This window comes from Drosophila serrata, unplaced genomic scaffold (assembly GCF_035046125.1).
Source record: "Drosophila serrata isolate PLE 108 unplaced genomic scaffold, ASM3504612v1 contig_184, whole genome shotgun sequence".
Lineage (NCBI taxonomy): Eukaryota > Metazoa > Arthropoda > Insecta > Diptera > Drosophilidae > Drosophila > Drosophila serrata.
In genome coordinates this window covers 3,279,042-3,293,560 of record NW_028257082.1, presented here as the reverse complement: position 1 = coordinate 3,293,560, position 14,519 = coordinate 3,279,042, and the positions used below count along the sequence as shown (strand labels likewise).

Sequence of the window (14,519 nt, the reverse complement as noted above, 5' to 3'; positions counted from 1 at the left end):
TTAACATATTTCAAGTAATGCTTGTATATAATTTTTGCAAAAGTAATTCTTCACACAAAAATCCGCTCAAAAAATAAGGATTTTCAGCTTGCTAATATAAGCCTATTTAGGATTTTTTTTTCTTGTTTGTTTCCTTTTCTTTTTTTTATACCCTTGCAGGGTATTATTATTTCAGTCAGAAGTTTGCAACGCAGTGAAGGAGGCACCTCCGACTATATAAAGTATATATATTCATGATCAGGATCAACAGCCGAGTCGATCTAGCCATGCCTGTCTATCCGTCTGGCCGTCTGTCCATCTGTCCGTTTCTACCCAAACTAGTCTCTCAGTTTTGAAGCTATCTGAATGAAACTTTGTAGTTAGCCTTCTGTATACTCTCACTCGTATATATGTCGGAACGGACGACTATATCATATAGCTGCCATTGGAATGACCGGAAATTTTTAACAAAAAAATTAGAACATTTTCAGTTTTCAACAGATTTTCATCAAGTTTGAGGTGTAGCCATTTTATATTAGTCTTAAATTTTGTGTAAAATTTCATGAAAATCGGACGACTGTGCCATACAAACGATCGTTTGATGTAGAGGAAAAATGCAAATCTGTGAACTGTGCTTGTTTTTAATCATAAATATATATAATTTATATTGCTGTGTGCTTGTTTTTAATCATAAATATATATAATTTATATTGTAGGGATTCCTAGTCATAGAAGTTCTATCTGCAAGGGTATATAAACTTCGGCGTGCCGAAGTTAATTTCCTTTCTTGTTATGTTTGAAAATTGTATACTAAGTATGCAGATTTATTTACCTAATTAAAACTAACATAGAAATGCTTTCCAAATTAAAATTAATACATTTTTGGCTGAGTAATGAGTTTTTTCAACTTTGATTAACAAAAAAAAATGGCATTGGAAGCTAAATATGATCAATTTCCGGATACAATCTTATAATAGAATAGCCAAACTTGCTTTTTAATTTGAACTACTTATCTTTTTAAATTTGTAAGCTCCTCGCCCTTAAGACACACATGGCGTATACTTAATTTAAGGTTTTTCACGTTAAGTATACGCCATGTATGCTAGATTTAGCTTAAGGCGAAGACTTTTTTCTACCCTCTCAGGGTGTTATAATTTAAGTCTAAAGGCTTAAACTTAGTGAAAGCGTCATTTCCGACCCTATAAATCATATATATTCTTGATCAGCATTAATAGCTGAGTCGATCTAGCCATGCCCGGTCAAAAAATAAATTTTCAAAATTTTGCAAAATTTTATAAGGGGTTACATCGTTAAAATTCTCAAAAATGTACAAAAAATCAAATTTTTTAAAATTCTAAACTAAGTATGCAGTTTTATTAGCCTAATAAAAACTAACATAGAACAGCTTCCCGAATTAAAATTAATGCATTTTTGGCATAGTTATGATATTTGAAAAAGTTTGAATTACCCTACAAATTACCATATAAAAATATCGTGTAAATATACCTAGAATACGAATAGATTAGGCTATTAAAAAGCCAATGGTTGCTAAAAGTCATATGTATTTCTATTTGCAATCAAATTCTTATAGTATAAAACTTAAAACATTAATAAATTAACCCAGATTAGTCTTAATGCATATTTGACTTAGTTATGGTCGATTTGTCACTCGATCCTATGGGTAACAGCAAGGCTTCTCAAAGTTAGTTTAATTTTCTTGTTTTTTAATCAGACACCCAAAGGATCACGGACGAGGCGTAGAGGAATGCCTCCCTTGGCCTGCATCAAAATCGATTTGGGATCCAGCTGTATGCTCTGCGGTGTGTGTTCCGATGTGGTTATCCGGTGATTGCGGAGTATGTTGACCAGACCCACCTTGGCCTGAATATAGGCAAAACGTTCGCCGATGCATCTGTGAGGGCCGTTGCCAAAGGGCATGTAAGTATAGGGATTGTGGCTTTTTCGGTTTTCCGGGGCGAACCGTTCCGGTTGGAATTTCTCTGGCTCAGGATAGAACTGGCCAAGGGAGACAGGCTTTAGTTATGGGACTTAGATAGGAATTTCTAGGAAGCCTCACCTGGGGATCCAATTGCATGCCATACAAGGGAATGTAGATTGGCATTCCCCTGGGCACCCGCATCTTGCTGAAGGGATCCAGTGGGTAGGCCTGATCGGAGGTGCACTCACGCTCCAGGAACACCAGCGACGGATATATGCGCTCCACCTCGTTCAGGATCATCTGTAAGTATTCCAGCGACTCGATCATTTGAAGAGTTACCTGGCCACTGCTTTCGATCAGAGCCTCCTTGATTTCGTCTCGCAATCGCTCCTGGATATCAGGATCCTTGGCCAACTGATACATGGATATGGCCATGCCGAAAGAGGAGGCTTCAAAGCCGGCCGTGAAGAATAGGATTGCCTGGGACACCAGGAAGTCGTTTTCAAACTCATACTGATTCCCGATTCCCGAAGCTTTCGCCTCCAGCGCGCTCCTTCGAAACTCAATGAGGATGTCAATGAGATCGTTGCGGGGTATTCCACACATTTCGCGCTCCTCTATCACGTATTTGATGGTTTTGCGCATAAATCGAGCATCCTCAGTGGAAAGCAAGTTAAATCCGGAGTAGGAAATAAGGTGTGGCAGGAAGCAGATTGCGGTAATCCCCGTAGCCCGAAGAAGACTAAACTTGAACATGGAACGTCCATGTCGTCGGAAGTCTCCATTGGGATCCTTGAAACTGTTCGCCCGCACTCCGAAGGCAACGGTGGCAATCACATCCGTGGTGAAGAGGGCACACAACTCCTTGGCATCCAGCTCGAAGCTGTCCAAATGTTCGTCGTCCAGCGGCTGCTGGCGAAGATGGGCATCCATGCTGGCACCCACCTCCTCGATCAGCGGGAACATTTGCCTCAGCCGCGTGCCAGTGAAGAACGGTGATAGCTTCATTCGCACCTGCTTCCAGGCAGGATTCTTCAGGAAGAATAAGTTATGGGATCCCAAGGGATCGTGCCTTTGATCAGTGTTCGCGTGACGATCGCAGAATTTCCCAAAGTCTCTGACAAGGATGTTCTTCACCAGTTCCGGATCTCTGATAAGCAGGGAAGGCTCATGGAACATATAGATGCCCACAAAGGGTTCGTTTTTGGCATCCGGATGATTATACAGTTGGTACATGAACTCCGGGAAACCCTTTTGCATGAGCAGTGGCATCAAGTTACCCACTATCCATTTGGGTTTGATCTCAGGCACTCCAAGGCGTTTCCAGTAAGAGTAGTGCCTGTCCAGAAGGACACATATTATAGCTAAAAGGATCAGCGAGAGGATCAGAAATTCCAGTAACATGTTGGCACTACCAAATCATATTCTTTACTATTCATTATTGAGGCAAAAATAAGCAGAAATAATATGCATAAAGAATTGATTCGATTTGCTCAGTACATTTCATCTAGTAATTACGAAACAAATTCCCAGTAAATTAAATAGTTTATCATTGTTACTTTGTTTAGACTATTATTGTCCATCATAAAGTACATTAGAATTTTTTTAAGTAGAATATAGCATTGTCACCTTTGCCTTTCCTCTTTGAGAGGTGCTTTTTGTATGATAGTAATTTCCAGTTGTGGCACATGATCAACTTTGACCTCTTTTGTCCGAATGGCCAGGCCGCATTTGATTGCCAGCATTTACGCTTATGGCCCGTCTTTTCTTTGCCTTTTCTTTCCATTTTATTATTTGGGCTTTTGGCGACTCTGAAAACCAGTTTTCCTCCACTCGTTTTCCAGTTTTCAAGTTTACCCAAGTTGGCCGTTGCAGCGTTCAAGCCAGGCCAACTGCTGACTAACTGACTGTCGAGACTCTGTTGATTTTTTATCTTGCACCTTGTTTATGCAAAAAAATATTTCCAAGTTTACTGCAGCTCTTGCCTTGTTGTTTTCTCTTGAAAGTCTATCTTGACTCTTTCTTTTGCATATTTTAAACTTGACTATAATTTCATATGTGTATATGGGCTTTAATAAAAATAACTTGCTTACGAAGGCGCCTATGTTGCCTGTCACAATCTGGATCTCGAAGTCTTAATGGACTCGTAAAGCTACGGGCTGAGATTGGAATGTCCGATAGCCTGAGGAATGTGTGGGGACCAGGAAGAAGTGGGATATACCCGATCTTGAAATGGGTTGTAGAATCCATGGATAGGGAGTTCTTAAAAGAGTTTCTAAGCTTTCATTTTGTGTATATTTGCAAGGGAAATAGGATCACAGGTTCAAGTACCAATGGATATAATATATAATTATCTGCCAGACAAATTACACGTGACACTATCATATCTTTATTTTTTGCATTGACACTGAATTATAATTGAGACTATAATTTTCTTTCGCCATTCACACTTTGCATCGCTCGTCGCTTCTTTGATGATCGTGATCACTAATTAGGTTTACGAGCTCGGCTTGAATGAATTGAAATTGTTTTGCAGCTGAGCGGCAATTACAGACTTGGACCCTCCCACACACCTCCCCCGCCTTCCCCTACCCCATAACCATTTGCTGCCCCGCCGAGTATTGTGAATGGACTGTGTCAAGGGCGGAGAGCTCTGTTCAGTTTTGCTTACAAGTATTTTAATTGCATTACGCAAGTTTTGCGTTCTTGATAAAACTTGCTGTGAGATTGGTTGGGGGTAAAAATGGGTGAAAATATATAGTATTATATGTAGGTATATGTAGGAGAAGGTGAATCCAAGTCTGACGCATTCCATAAGCCATGTTGTTATTGCCCTTTTGATTTGTAACATGCAATTTATCACACCCGCGGGCTATGAATCACACCTGGTGCATTTAAAACTTCAGCTCCATGTATACATAGCACACTGAGAGAATAGTTAACAACAGTTATTAAGTCATACTTTTTACACATCAAAATGTGAAAGTTTATAAATCAAATTCATATTTTAAATTTCTATATAAATCAAATCAAATTAGAAATGGATATTTCTATCATTTCACTAGGATATTGGAAAATTTAAGGTGCCATCGGAGAACTCTAGATCTGCAAGCTGGAGCTTTAAGGTTTAATACCAGGAAGAGTAAACAAACGAATCCTGATGTGATTTGTTAAATTATAAGCTTGCTTTGATATTATCTAACCTTTTAGAATTTTTAAAAAATACCTCTTTATTACTATAAATACATTATCAACTCTGCTGTTTTCCCTGTGTATTTTTTCCGCACTTTTAGGCTTGGGTCTTGGTTCTCGATCACGAAGGAGAATCAAATGATGGAGCACATAACCCGCTCCTGTTCCCTGCTGGCAAGCAAACAAACGTGACATATGCCCGGAAACCTCTGCGGCCCAGCCAGGTAACCCGGGGCAGGGGCTGGCGGAAGTGCACAACATGAGAGCCCAGACGTGTGGAACGGGAGCTGATAGGATAGTGATAGTCACATTAAAGATGAAACCCATAGGTGAGGCCGGCCAGTTTCCTTCGCACGCCATTAACACCCACCAAGTGGTTTTTCCCCCAATTCCATTTAGCCTGCACGTGCACTCTATTCCACAGTCCGAGTGGGAGAACGACCATAAATAAATGTCATAATGCAATAAAACCGAAAACAAAACAAAAAGAATACATGCACTTAAGTGGCACAACTCCGAGGCGACACGCGACCGCGACCCCAAATGCAAAAATATATGTACACATTTATATTTATAAGGTATGTTTGCACATATGTACATATATATTAAAAATTCATATGGAATGCCAAAGAGGAAAAAAATCTGCAACGGAATTGCGTGTAAAATGCAACACTCAGGGAGAGATATGGAATTTCAGTGCGTAGGTGACCTCCATGGAGACGCTACACTAAGAGCTTGGAAAGCATAATTCAAGTTTTTTTGTTAATAATGATTTTATGACTTTTAGCTGAAATATATTTTGTTTTCCTATATATAAATCTTCAAATTGTATAACAATCCAGTTTTTAAGTTAAAAGCAAGAGTTCTAAGACGTAATTTTTTATAATATTTAGAGCTTTAAAAATGTATAGTGTCTCAAGTTTCCTACTCCAAAATGATGACAGAAATTAGACTATAAACATACTCAAGCTAGTCTTTAAAGGCTGAAAATAATTTGTCAAATGAAATAAGAAACTTAGAAAATCGAGTATACATATGTTAGTTTATACTATTCTCCCACCTATTATAAAATTCTGTAAAGTACCATTTTATATGTAAGTGAACACAGTTTTAAAACTGTAATGTTGGAGCACATTTAACGGTAGAAAATGGGGAACTACAGCTATAAATTGAAATACGAAAGCTTGCTCAGCTCTTCCGCTCTTCTTCTGCGCGTGTGTGTGTGTGTGTGGCTTATGCGTTTGTCGCCGTCACGCAAAAGTCTTTCGTTTCATTTTCGCCCACGCCAATGCCAAATAAGGTCTCCATCATGGTTGTTTTTTTATTTTTTTTTTTTTGTTGGATATATATGTAAGTGTATATATGTCATTGTTGTTTATGTTTATGCTGAGCTCACCAAGCGCGCTCAACTATAACGAGCAGAGGAGAAGACTCAGAAGAAGCAAAGAAGACAGTGTGACATGTGACTTCTTGTGACAGCATATTGCTTAAGTTTTAGCACGCAGATATCTTATACAACATACTATATGTATACCCTATTTGAAGATTATTTTTCTGCATACATAATTCACTCTGGGAAAACGTCAAACATGGTTTATGGGAGCCAACAAATTGCAATCAGCGTAGATTGCATTCGAGCATCGAGAATTAATGGGTGAGCCGCCTTCGCTGAGCATAATTCGGAGATCTGACGGTGGAGTATAGGTCTTAGCTACTCTCATTATAACCAGAAAAAAAAGAATAGCACAAGTTACCAGATATATTTCATTTTATCATTAGAGTTTTATTTATATATTCCTTACTTTGCTACTTATATGCTTATCCACAAGATTTAATTGATTGCATTTAATTCCTAAACAACAAAATCGCTTTTGTAACCAAAACCAGATAAACAATCTGGACTTGTGCCATGTTAATGGCTATACATTAAGTAAAATATCAGATTTTTTTAATTTCTGATTGCTATTGTTTATACGATTATATCACCTTTATACATATATGTACATACATACCACACGTACTTTCTTTTTTACACAGTTCCAAGAGATATGCCGGGTTCAGTTCCGGTCGCTGATTCTTTTGTGTGGAACTGCGTGTATTCAGGTTCGGGTTCGGATTCGTGTTTTGGGTGAAAATGATAGTTTATTATCGTAATTAATCCGGGTTAATGTTTATACTTGGCCAGCGTTTTGCTGACTTTCGCTTATACAAACCATATATTTTTTTGTGGTCTCTTTTTTCATAACGGAATTTTTAATTTGATAAGAACTTATGGCAAAATAAACATTTCCCAGAGGGGTTTCCGGGGGTTTCTCTTCTTGCTTTTAAATAAATATTGCCCGCAAACAGAAATCATAACTCAAGACACGACTTATAAAAGTATTTTTTTTTTTGGAACAGTTCCTGCTTCCCGGACTCTGTCCCCCAGTTAATAAATATCAAAGAAGTCGCAGAGGGTTGACTCTGTGCTTTGTTTGTTTTGGACTCACTCCGTTGGGTTTACAAACGGATCAACGAGGACTTAACAAGACCACCAACTGGAAACCAGTTGGATGATGATGGGTAACGAAGTCAACAGCAGCCCTTTGAGGAATTATTTTTTTGGCAGCTGCCTGCCGGGGGTTCTTTAACAGATCCTGGCAGGACGCGTGCGCCAAGTCAAACGCAGGTCTAATCCGTAAGTGCGTCCTTATGGCGCAAATGTAATTCTACTTATTTGATTTCCTTAAAAAGGGGACTCTTACTTTTTTATAGTTACACATTAAGCAGGGAGAAACTGGAGCAGAGTCGTGTTTTTCTGTTTATGAAAAAAAGTCTGTTAACATTTTCGGTTTGTTTATTTTTAGCGTGTAATTAGAGAAAGCCGAAGGGTTAGATAAATATTTTCCTCAACTACTCATGTAGGTAGTTCTTGGAACCACCCCTTGTGCTGGAAAATTATATCGGCGAGGGCGTCGACCGTTACAAATTTCTAAAAGTAATTCAATTTCGATAACGTCCCCTCTCTGGGGGTAGTGGTGGGCCATAAATTCCATCTTCCGACACCAAATAAACATGGAAATGGAAACTGCGAGATATATATTTTGTAAACTTTACATTAGTTGAAAAGGTTTTGATTTGTTTCGAAATTTAATGTCATTTACCGCTGTGACGCACGCTCGTGATTTATGGAGAACCATTCCCAGGGATGGCAGTACAGCAGCCTTCGGTGGATAATGTTGACCCAAATAGAAGTCTTCTCCCCTGAAGTTGCTTCTGTTTACGAATGTATGTACTCCCCCGTACTGTAGTCTCCTCCCTTCCGACAGTTTATGGGAGTTGTGCGTGATCTGGGCAATTATTACTTCTCCAACTCCTCCCCAGACTATGGCCGTGTTGTCAGCGACAAATCCCATCGGTTAGCCGTAAAACCGAGAGGCATGCGGAGAAGTGATAATCGACAAGGTGGGGACTGAGCTCGAACATGAACTAAGAAGATTCTCTTTATTAAATTTAATGGCTCAGCTCACAGCAATGGAAATTGGGTTTAAAATAGAAAATAAAATAGAAGATGAAAATGTTTATACACAGGCAAATAGCAGTCACGGTTTTAGGTTTGATATGTACATATGCTCATATACGAACTTCATTTAGTAACATTTTATTGAACAAATAAATGCTGTTATAAAATTAATAAAAATCGATCTCCTATTCTCAATGGGACAATAAACAAATTGAATAACTAATACAACTGCTCTTATCAATTTATAATTTCATTCCATTCAATTCAAATCAATTTGTATTTGGCAAATCAAATTCCATTAACTTTTAAAAATGTAGAACAAATTTTTATAAAAATGGGGGATCTACCGCTGGTTAAATGCCACTATTGGGTATCCATAAGATACGTTCGTACCTAAGTATCTCCAATAAAACCACAATTTTTGGAACCATTGGTAAAATGAAAACTTTCGTATCTACGCACAGTTTGCTCTGCGATGTCAGCACAAAAGATATCAACGAGTCGCGAACGATGACAAGTACAAAAGTCGCAATTAAATACATTGGGGAGAGAAAGGCATACAATGCGAAGCCAAAAAAAGACACATTCAATAGATAAATGTGTAAATGTGACACAAACAGCCAAGAAAGACATCATGCCAATTCTCGTACCCCAATTGTGGGTGTGGTTCGGTTCGGTTCGGTCTTTGGAGGAAAGCAATCGAACAGCGACAGAAGAAAGCGGAAGACAAATCAATCGAACGGCGAGTGGGGAGCTCCGGCTTGTATCTTGTAGATACCACCGCCCAGATACTAGACCCAATTGTTACAGTTGGAAAATTGCCTCGTTGCGTGGAACTCCGGAAAAGTCTTTTTTTAGTTTGATTTTATCTCTCAGCTGGAAGGGAACTGACAATTTGGCAAAGAAGTCTGCACTAGTGCAACGGAAAAGTAATTTTCTTTTTATTACTAATACAGAATTAATCACGGTTTAACTTGAATCAGATATGCTTGAATATAGTAGACGATTTTGGTGGAAATAATCGAGGTATATAGAGAAGGATGGTATAGTAGTATCTTTAGTAGTAATACTGTCTAGACCTTAAAGTGTTTTACCTAGAATTTCTTTCTTTTAACAGTCCAAATATTTGATGTTCTTATTATATATTATTTTTAACTCCAAATGTAAGGAAAACCTAACTTAATTAAGTAGAACAAAACACCAGAAATGTATAACATTTGTATAAACCAAAAGTATTTCCAGTACAGTTCCAATTTTTCCATTTATGTACATTTATAACATCTTACCATTAAATATTAGAATCGATTAATCAATTCATTTAAAGATAAATCACATTTTCTCATCAAAAAAATTAATATCAAATCGAGGCAATTTTTTGTGCGCATTGAGATTTCTCAATTGAATCTCTATATCTGCTTTGGATCAGCAACCGAATCGAAAAACTGTGATTTGCTCTGCATAATTGAATCAATTGAGTGAGTAGGGGCCACATTCAGTGCCCAGGCAGAGGCAGGCCACATCAAAAAACATTTTCATAATTAGAGCAGCCGAAAGAGATTCGGGGAGAAATTAATGGAATTGTAAATAATGCGCCGCACAGATTTCCCAGAGGCCTGCATAAATGCGCAGTCCAGGAAAAAACGGGGGAACTTAAAGCTTCCGAAATTGTTTTCAACGCTCTTGCGCCGGCGCGGCCAATGCACTTTTTGGAAGAAATAAATTGTCTTTACAGTGGCGGTAAAAATATTAAGACATCGGAAATATGAAATACATGAAAATATGATGATCATATATATTTAAAAATTTCTTTTCTTTAGTTATTTAATTTAATGTATATAAGAATTTCGTTGGAATTCATATTCAATTTTCATGCTTTAATCTCGAAAACCCAGAGTTAAGTAAATATCGGAATAACAAATTTAAAATATATGTACATATATTAATAAAAACCTATAGAAACCAAACTGTTATTATTACTTTGCCCTTTGTGGTACTTACGTACTAAAAGAACCCACTGCCGTAAACGCACTTACACATGTTAATGGATCGAACTTGGAAGCTGCCATTAAGATCACTTAAGCCTCGAATTCAGGCTTTTAAATGCTCCCCAAGTCTGCTGCTCCAGACTCAATTCGAATTCGTGGTGCTTAAATTGTATGCGTTATCAATTGAGGAAGCATTGTACCGATCCTCAGACTTGTATTGATTGGAAATATGGAAAGCAAAGTTCAAATGCGTCACGACCGCAGAGCTGCATTTGCCCAAAGCCCCTCCACGGAGATTTATTATGTTTTGGAGAGCCGAACGGAAGCCACTTCAGAAGGAGGGATCGGGATTGGGGACGCCCCAGAGTCGGTGTGCGGAAGAATGGCAGTTGAAGAATGCCACTTGAACAGCCAGCGACGCCGTCGAGCACTCGCAATTCTCCTCGTATGATGCATGTGAAAGAATGAAGCAAGAAGGGCAAGGCACCCAGGCTGGAGCAGCATAATACAGTCGAACTTCGATAAGGAGCACAAAATTCAAGACCATATAATGCCCTTTTTTAAGAATAATTTATAGCTTTTGCTGCGGAGGATTGATTGTACGGGAACTGATTCCATGTACACCGAACAAAAGAACTGGAAAGAGGCTAAAGGAGAAGCGGAGCTTCGCTCTAGTTGCAGAAAAAGGAGCAGGAACCCTCCAAGTCAGCCTGGAATTGAAAATAATTGCGATTCCAGCTGGAAAACGAATGGCCTGGAATTGCATTGCCCAAGGCCCATGTGTCTCACTTCATTTGCAGCAAATGTTGCGTATCTCAGCCAGGCGGAGCAACGAGCTGGTGAGGATCGGCCGAGGGTCGGCCACAAGGGTGTTGTCAGGGAGCGACCCTTTGAGAGCTGTCGCATGTGACGAATTCCTATTTGATTTATTCACTCCCCTGCAGTACATTTTGCATGCTTTAAGTCCCCCTATATACATAGTACATAGTTTTATTACCAAATCAAATACAATTCGTCACAAAATAAATATTTCCCTATGCAATCTGTCTTACATCCGAAAACAAACAAACAAGCAAATGCAATATGAGATCAGTAATGAAATTCCAAGAAAAGGGAGATGTAAGCATGGTCTTTCCGTTTATACAAAATTGAACTACTTTTTAAAGCTTCGATTCAAATATATACAGACTAAATTTATTATTTACATGGCAATCAACAAAGTTATTGTACCGATTTTGAAAAAAAGTTTCAGTTTATTCAATAAACTAGTATTAAGAAAAGATTAAACATTAAAAAAATTAACTACTTTGGTTTGATTTCCAATAGCAAACCCTTATCTGCTGTCAATCATAATAGGAAAGCATACAGAATTTAATCAAATATGATAAGCATAACTCTGAATATATAATCGTTTCAAACATGGCAACAGATCTCAGGAGGAAGAGCCGATTCCCAGGGTATATCCCATTGATTGATTGTCTGCTCTTCCCCTCCAATCTCCGATTACACGAATATGCGCTTCGCCGAGTGTTAAATTGACGTACAACCAGCACCAAAAAAATATGTATTTTTCTTGAGTATTTCCATTTAGATTGTCGGAATTGATGAACTCGGAGAGGAAACAAAAATCCAATCCATCTTTCGCTAGTGGGGAAGCAGTCTCCAGCGCGTGCTGTTGTCATTTGGAGGCTATGGCTACTCCCTCCAGTCTCCACATCTACCACGACTCCCAATAACTCCCACCCGGCTGCGTCTGCGCAACGTATTCAATCACTTCATTTGTTTTCTTCTCCATTCCGAGCTCTCAGCTGCGCAGCTTCATCTGCAGCGCTCGGTCTTCTTGGCGGCACGTTCGCCGCGGCCGTAAAATGTTTTATTTACTCTGCACTTATGACCCCGATGCGGATCGGGTTAAGTGAATCCGATACCCATACCCATATGCATATATACCCATCGCTGGCTGCTGCATTTGCATCTCCGCCGTCAGCCCAGCCTTATGAGGCGGTTGTCTGTTCGCCGGAGACAAGAGGATGAGGAGGAGCTGTGCGGGTTCCCAAGTGTCATTTGCAACCAAATACAGATGCGAAGAGCTGCAGCACCGGAGCCAGAGATCTTCGCTTTGTGTCCAATGATGAATTGTGTCCCTGATTTCGTATCATGAGCGGGTCGTCTGCGTTTATGGCATACTGTGGTTTCGGCTAGCATATATTTACAACACACAAAGTAATAAAATGATTTATTATATTTATATATTCATATTAATTTCCATCTTATAAGCATCAAAGATTATCATTTCCATTAAATATATTTAATTTAAATCATAAAGATGCTTTATGTTTTAATTAAACATACAAAAAATGTTTGATATTTATTAAATGTTAAAAATACTGTAATTTTATATTCTAAATACTGAATTTCATGATCTTTCCACAGTGTGCTTCAAGCCATTGGAGTTTGACACCAATTGAATGGCTGCAACAAAGCAGCAGCAACTCTATATATTAATAAACACTTTTGTATCTATAGATACAAAGATACAAATATCCACAAGCACCTAAATGGCATTTATGTATGCCTGCGTCTTTTGTGTCTCGCCGATCTTTAATTGCGGAATTGTGAGAGGCTTAGGAAGCAGAATAACCTTCGATGCCCGCAGTTGCAGTTGCAGATGCTTATGATGATGCCAAGATGCATTCGCAGTGGCAAAAGATACAAGATGCAGTACTTAACTGCGGCACTGTCGTGGTGATTAATTTGACAGTGGTGTCGCGGGCTTTATTAAAAGGATTACACGACTGCGTTGTGCATTGGAAGGCGGCGCACAGTTCCATAAAAACGCATCTCCAACTCAGCAACAAGATTAATTACGAGCGTCTTGCCACGGCTGCAACTTCACCAGAGCTGCGTGACCACTTCGCATTTATATTTTGTATATATTCTACAGTTGTAGCCAACATTATAGGGGTAAAACCAAAATATGGATAGCAATTCATAGATGTATATATGAAATATGTTCCTATATATGTCCCTAATTTATTTTTAAAAGTATCTATAGGCCTAAACTGCTGTTATTTTGTCCGCTGCTGTAATTAAGAAAGTTCTTCAGACCATGGACAACTTCTGGATTCAATATTTTGACATAACAAATAACAGTCTCATTTGGTGCTTCAAGTGTTTCATTAATTTAAGAGCTTTCCGGGTACTTTTCTCCCCTTTTCCTACGTCCCAACGCCGGGGGTTGGAGTAACACTCGTAGTAATCCCAGCCAGAAATTAGCATATTCTTAATTCTAAGATCCTGCTGGCACGCGAGCCCGCCAAAGGGGATGGTGCTTCTGGCGAAGATAATTGGAATTGATTAAAGGATACTGTTCCACCAATTCGTTGGGCCTCGGGGAAAACTTTTTGCTTTCCTCGTCCCTGGACGAGTCCAGGAAATGAAAGTAAAAACAATTATTTTATTTTTAATTAACTCTAGGCGTCCCCAGGGAAGAGGCACTCACACTCACCGATCTCTATCGTATGCCCCCAAGGCGAATTGCCGGCAATGATGATGTCATCCCCGCAGCATTCATCTCCCATAAATCACGCAGCGATCGCGAAAATCCCCCCGTTTATGCTCCAGCATGCTGAGAGCCGTGACAGCAGCCGCATCCAACAGATTCGCCAGCCTGCAGCCGAGTGGAGTGGAGTGGAGTCGAGGCAGCTGCCACAGATTAGTCAGAGTCATAGTACGATTCGGATACAGATTCGGCCTGGCGCACTTCAATTTACTCGCAATTTAGAGCAAGCTGCTCGACTGGTTTTCAGACCGCTGAAGCCCAGAGCAGAGCGGGTGATGATGCGAGCCTCATGTACATGGCTTCGAAAGATCAAGGTAAGTGGCGAAAATAATGCCTAATGGGTGCCACAACTTTTCCAAC

General features: G+C 39.2%; 1 protein-coding gene and 1 long non-coding RNA gene across 2 annotated transcripts; both read right to left on the bottom strand.

Annotated features, from left to right (window-relative positions):
• Positions 1-1,321: 1,321 nt before the first annotated feature.
• On the bottom strand, positions 1,322-3,333 carry LOC110179204 (putative cytochrome P450 6g2). The gene is made up of 2 exons (XM_020946622.2): positions 2,057-3,333; positions 1,322-1,995 (listed from the first exon to the last, which is right to left on the bottom strand). The coding sequence occupies exons 1-2, from the start codon at positions 3,320-3,322 to the stop codon at positions 1,708-1,710; spliced, it is 1,554 nt and encodes a 517-aa protein (XP_020802281.2). The 5' UTR covers positions 3,323-3,333; the 3' UTR covers positions 1,322-1,707.
• A 10,262-nt stretch (positions 3,334-13,595) lies between these two features.
• LOC147644353 (uncharacterized) lies at positions 13,596-14,307 on the bottom strand. Its single transcript, XR_015270588.1, has 2 exons — positions 14,106-14,307; positions 13,596-14,016 (listed from the first exon to the last, which is right to left on the bottom strand). It is a non-coding gene; the product is annotated as an uncharacterized LOC147644353 (long non-coding RNA).
• Positions 14,308-14,519: the final 212 nt, after the last annotated feature.

What these genes read in the sequence shown, in the direction of transcription:
- LOC110179204 (XM_020946622.2), bottom strand. Translation starts at nt 3,322, where the DNA reads ATGTTACTGGAATTTCTGATCCTCTCGCTGATCCTTTTAGCTATAATA. An exon ending in GCATGCAATTGGATCCCCAG is followed by an intron (nt 1,996 to 2,056) that starts GTGAGGCTTCCT and finishes TCCCTTGGCCAG; the next exon opens with TTCTATCCTGAGCCAGAGAA.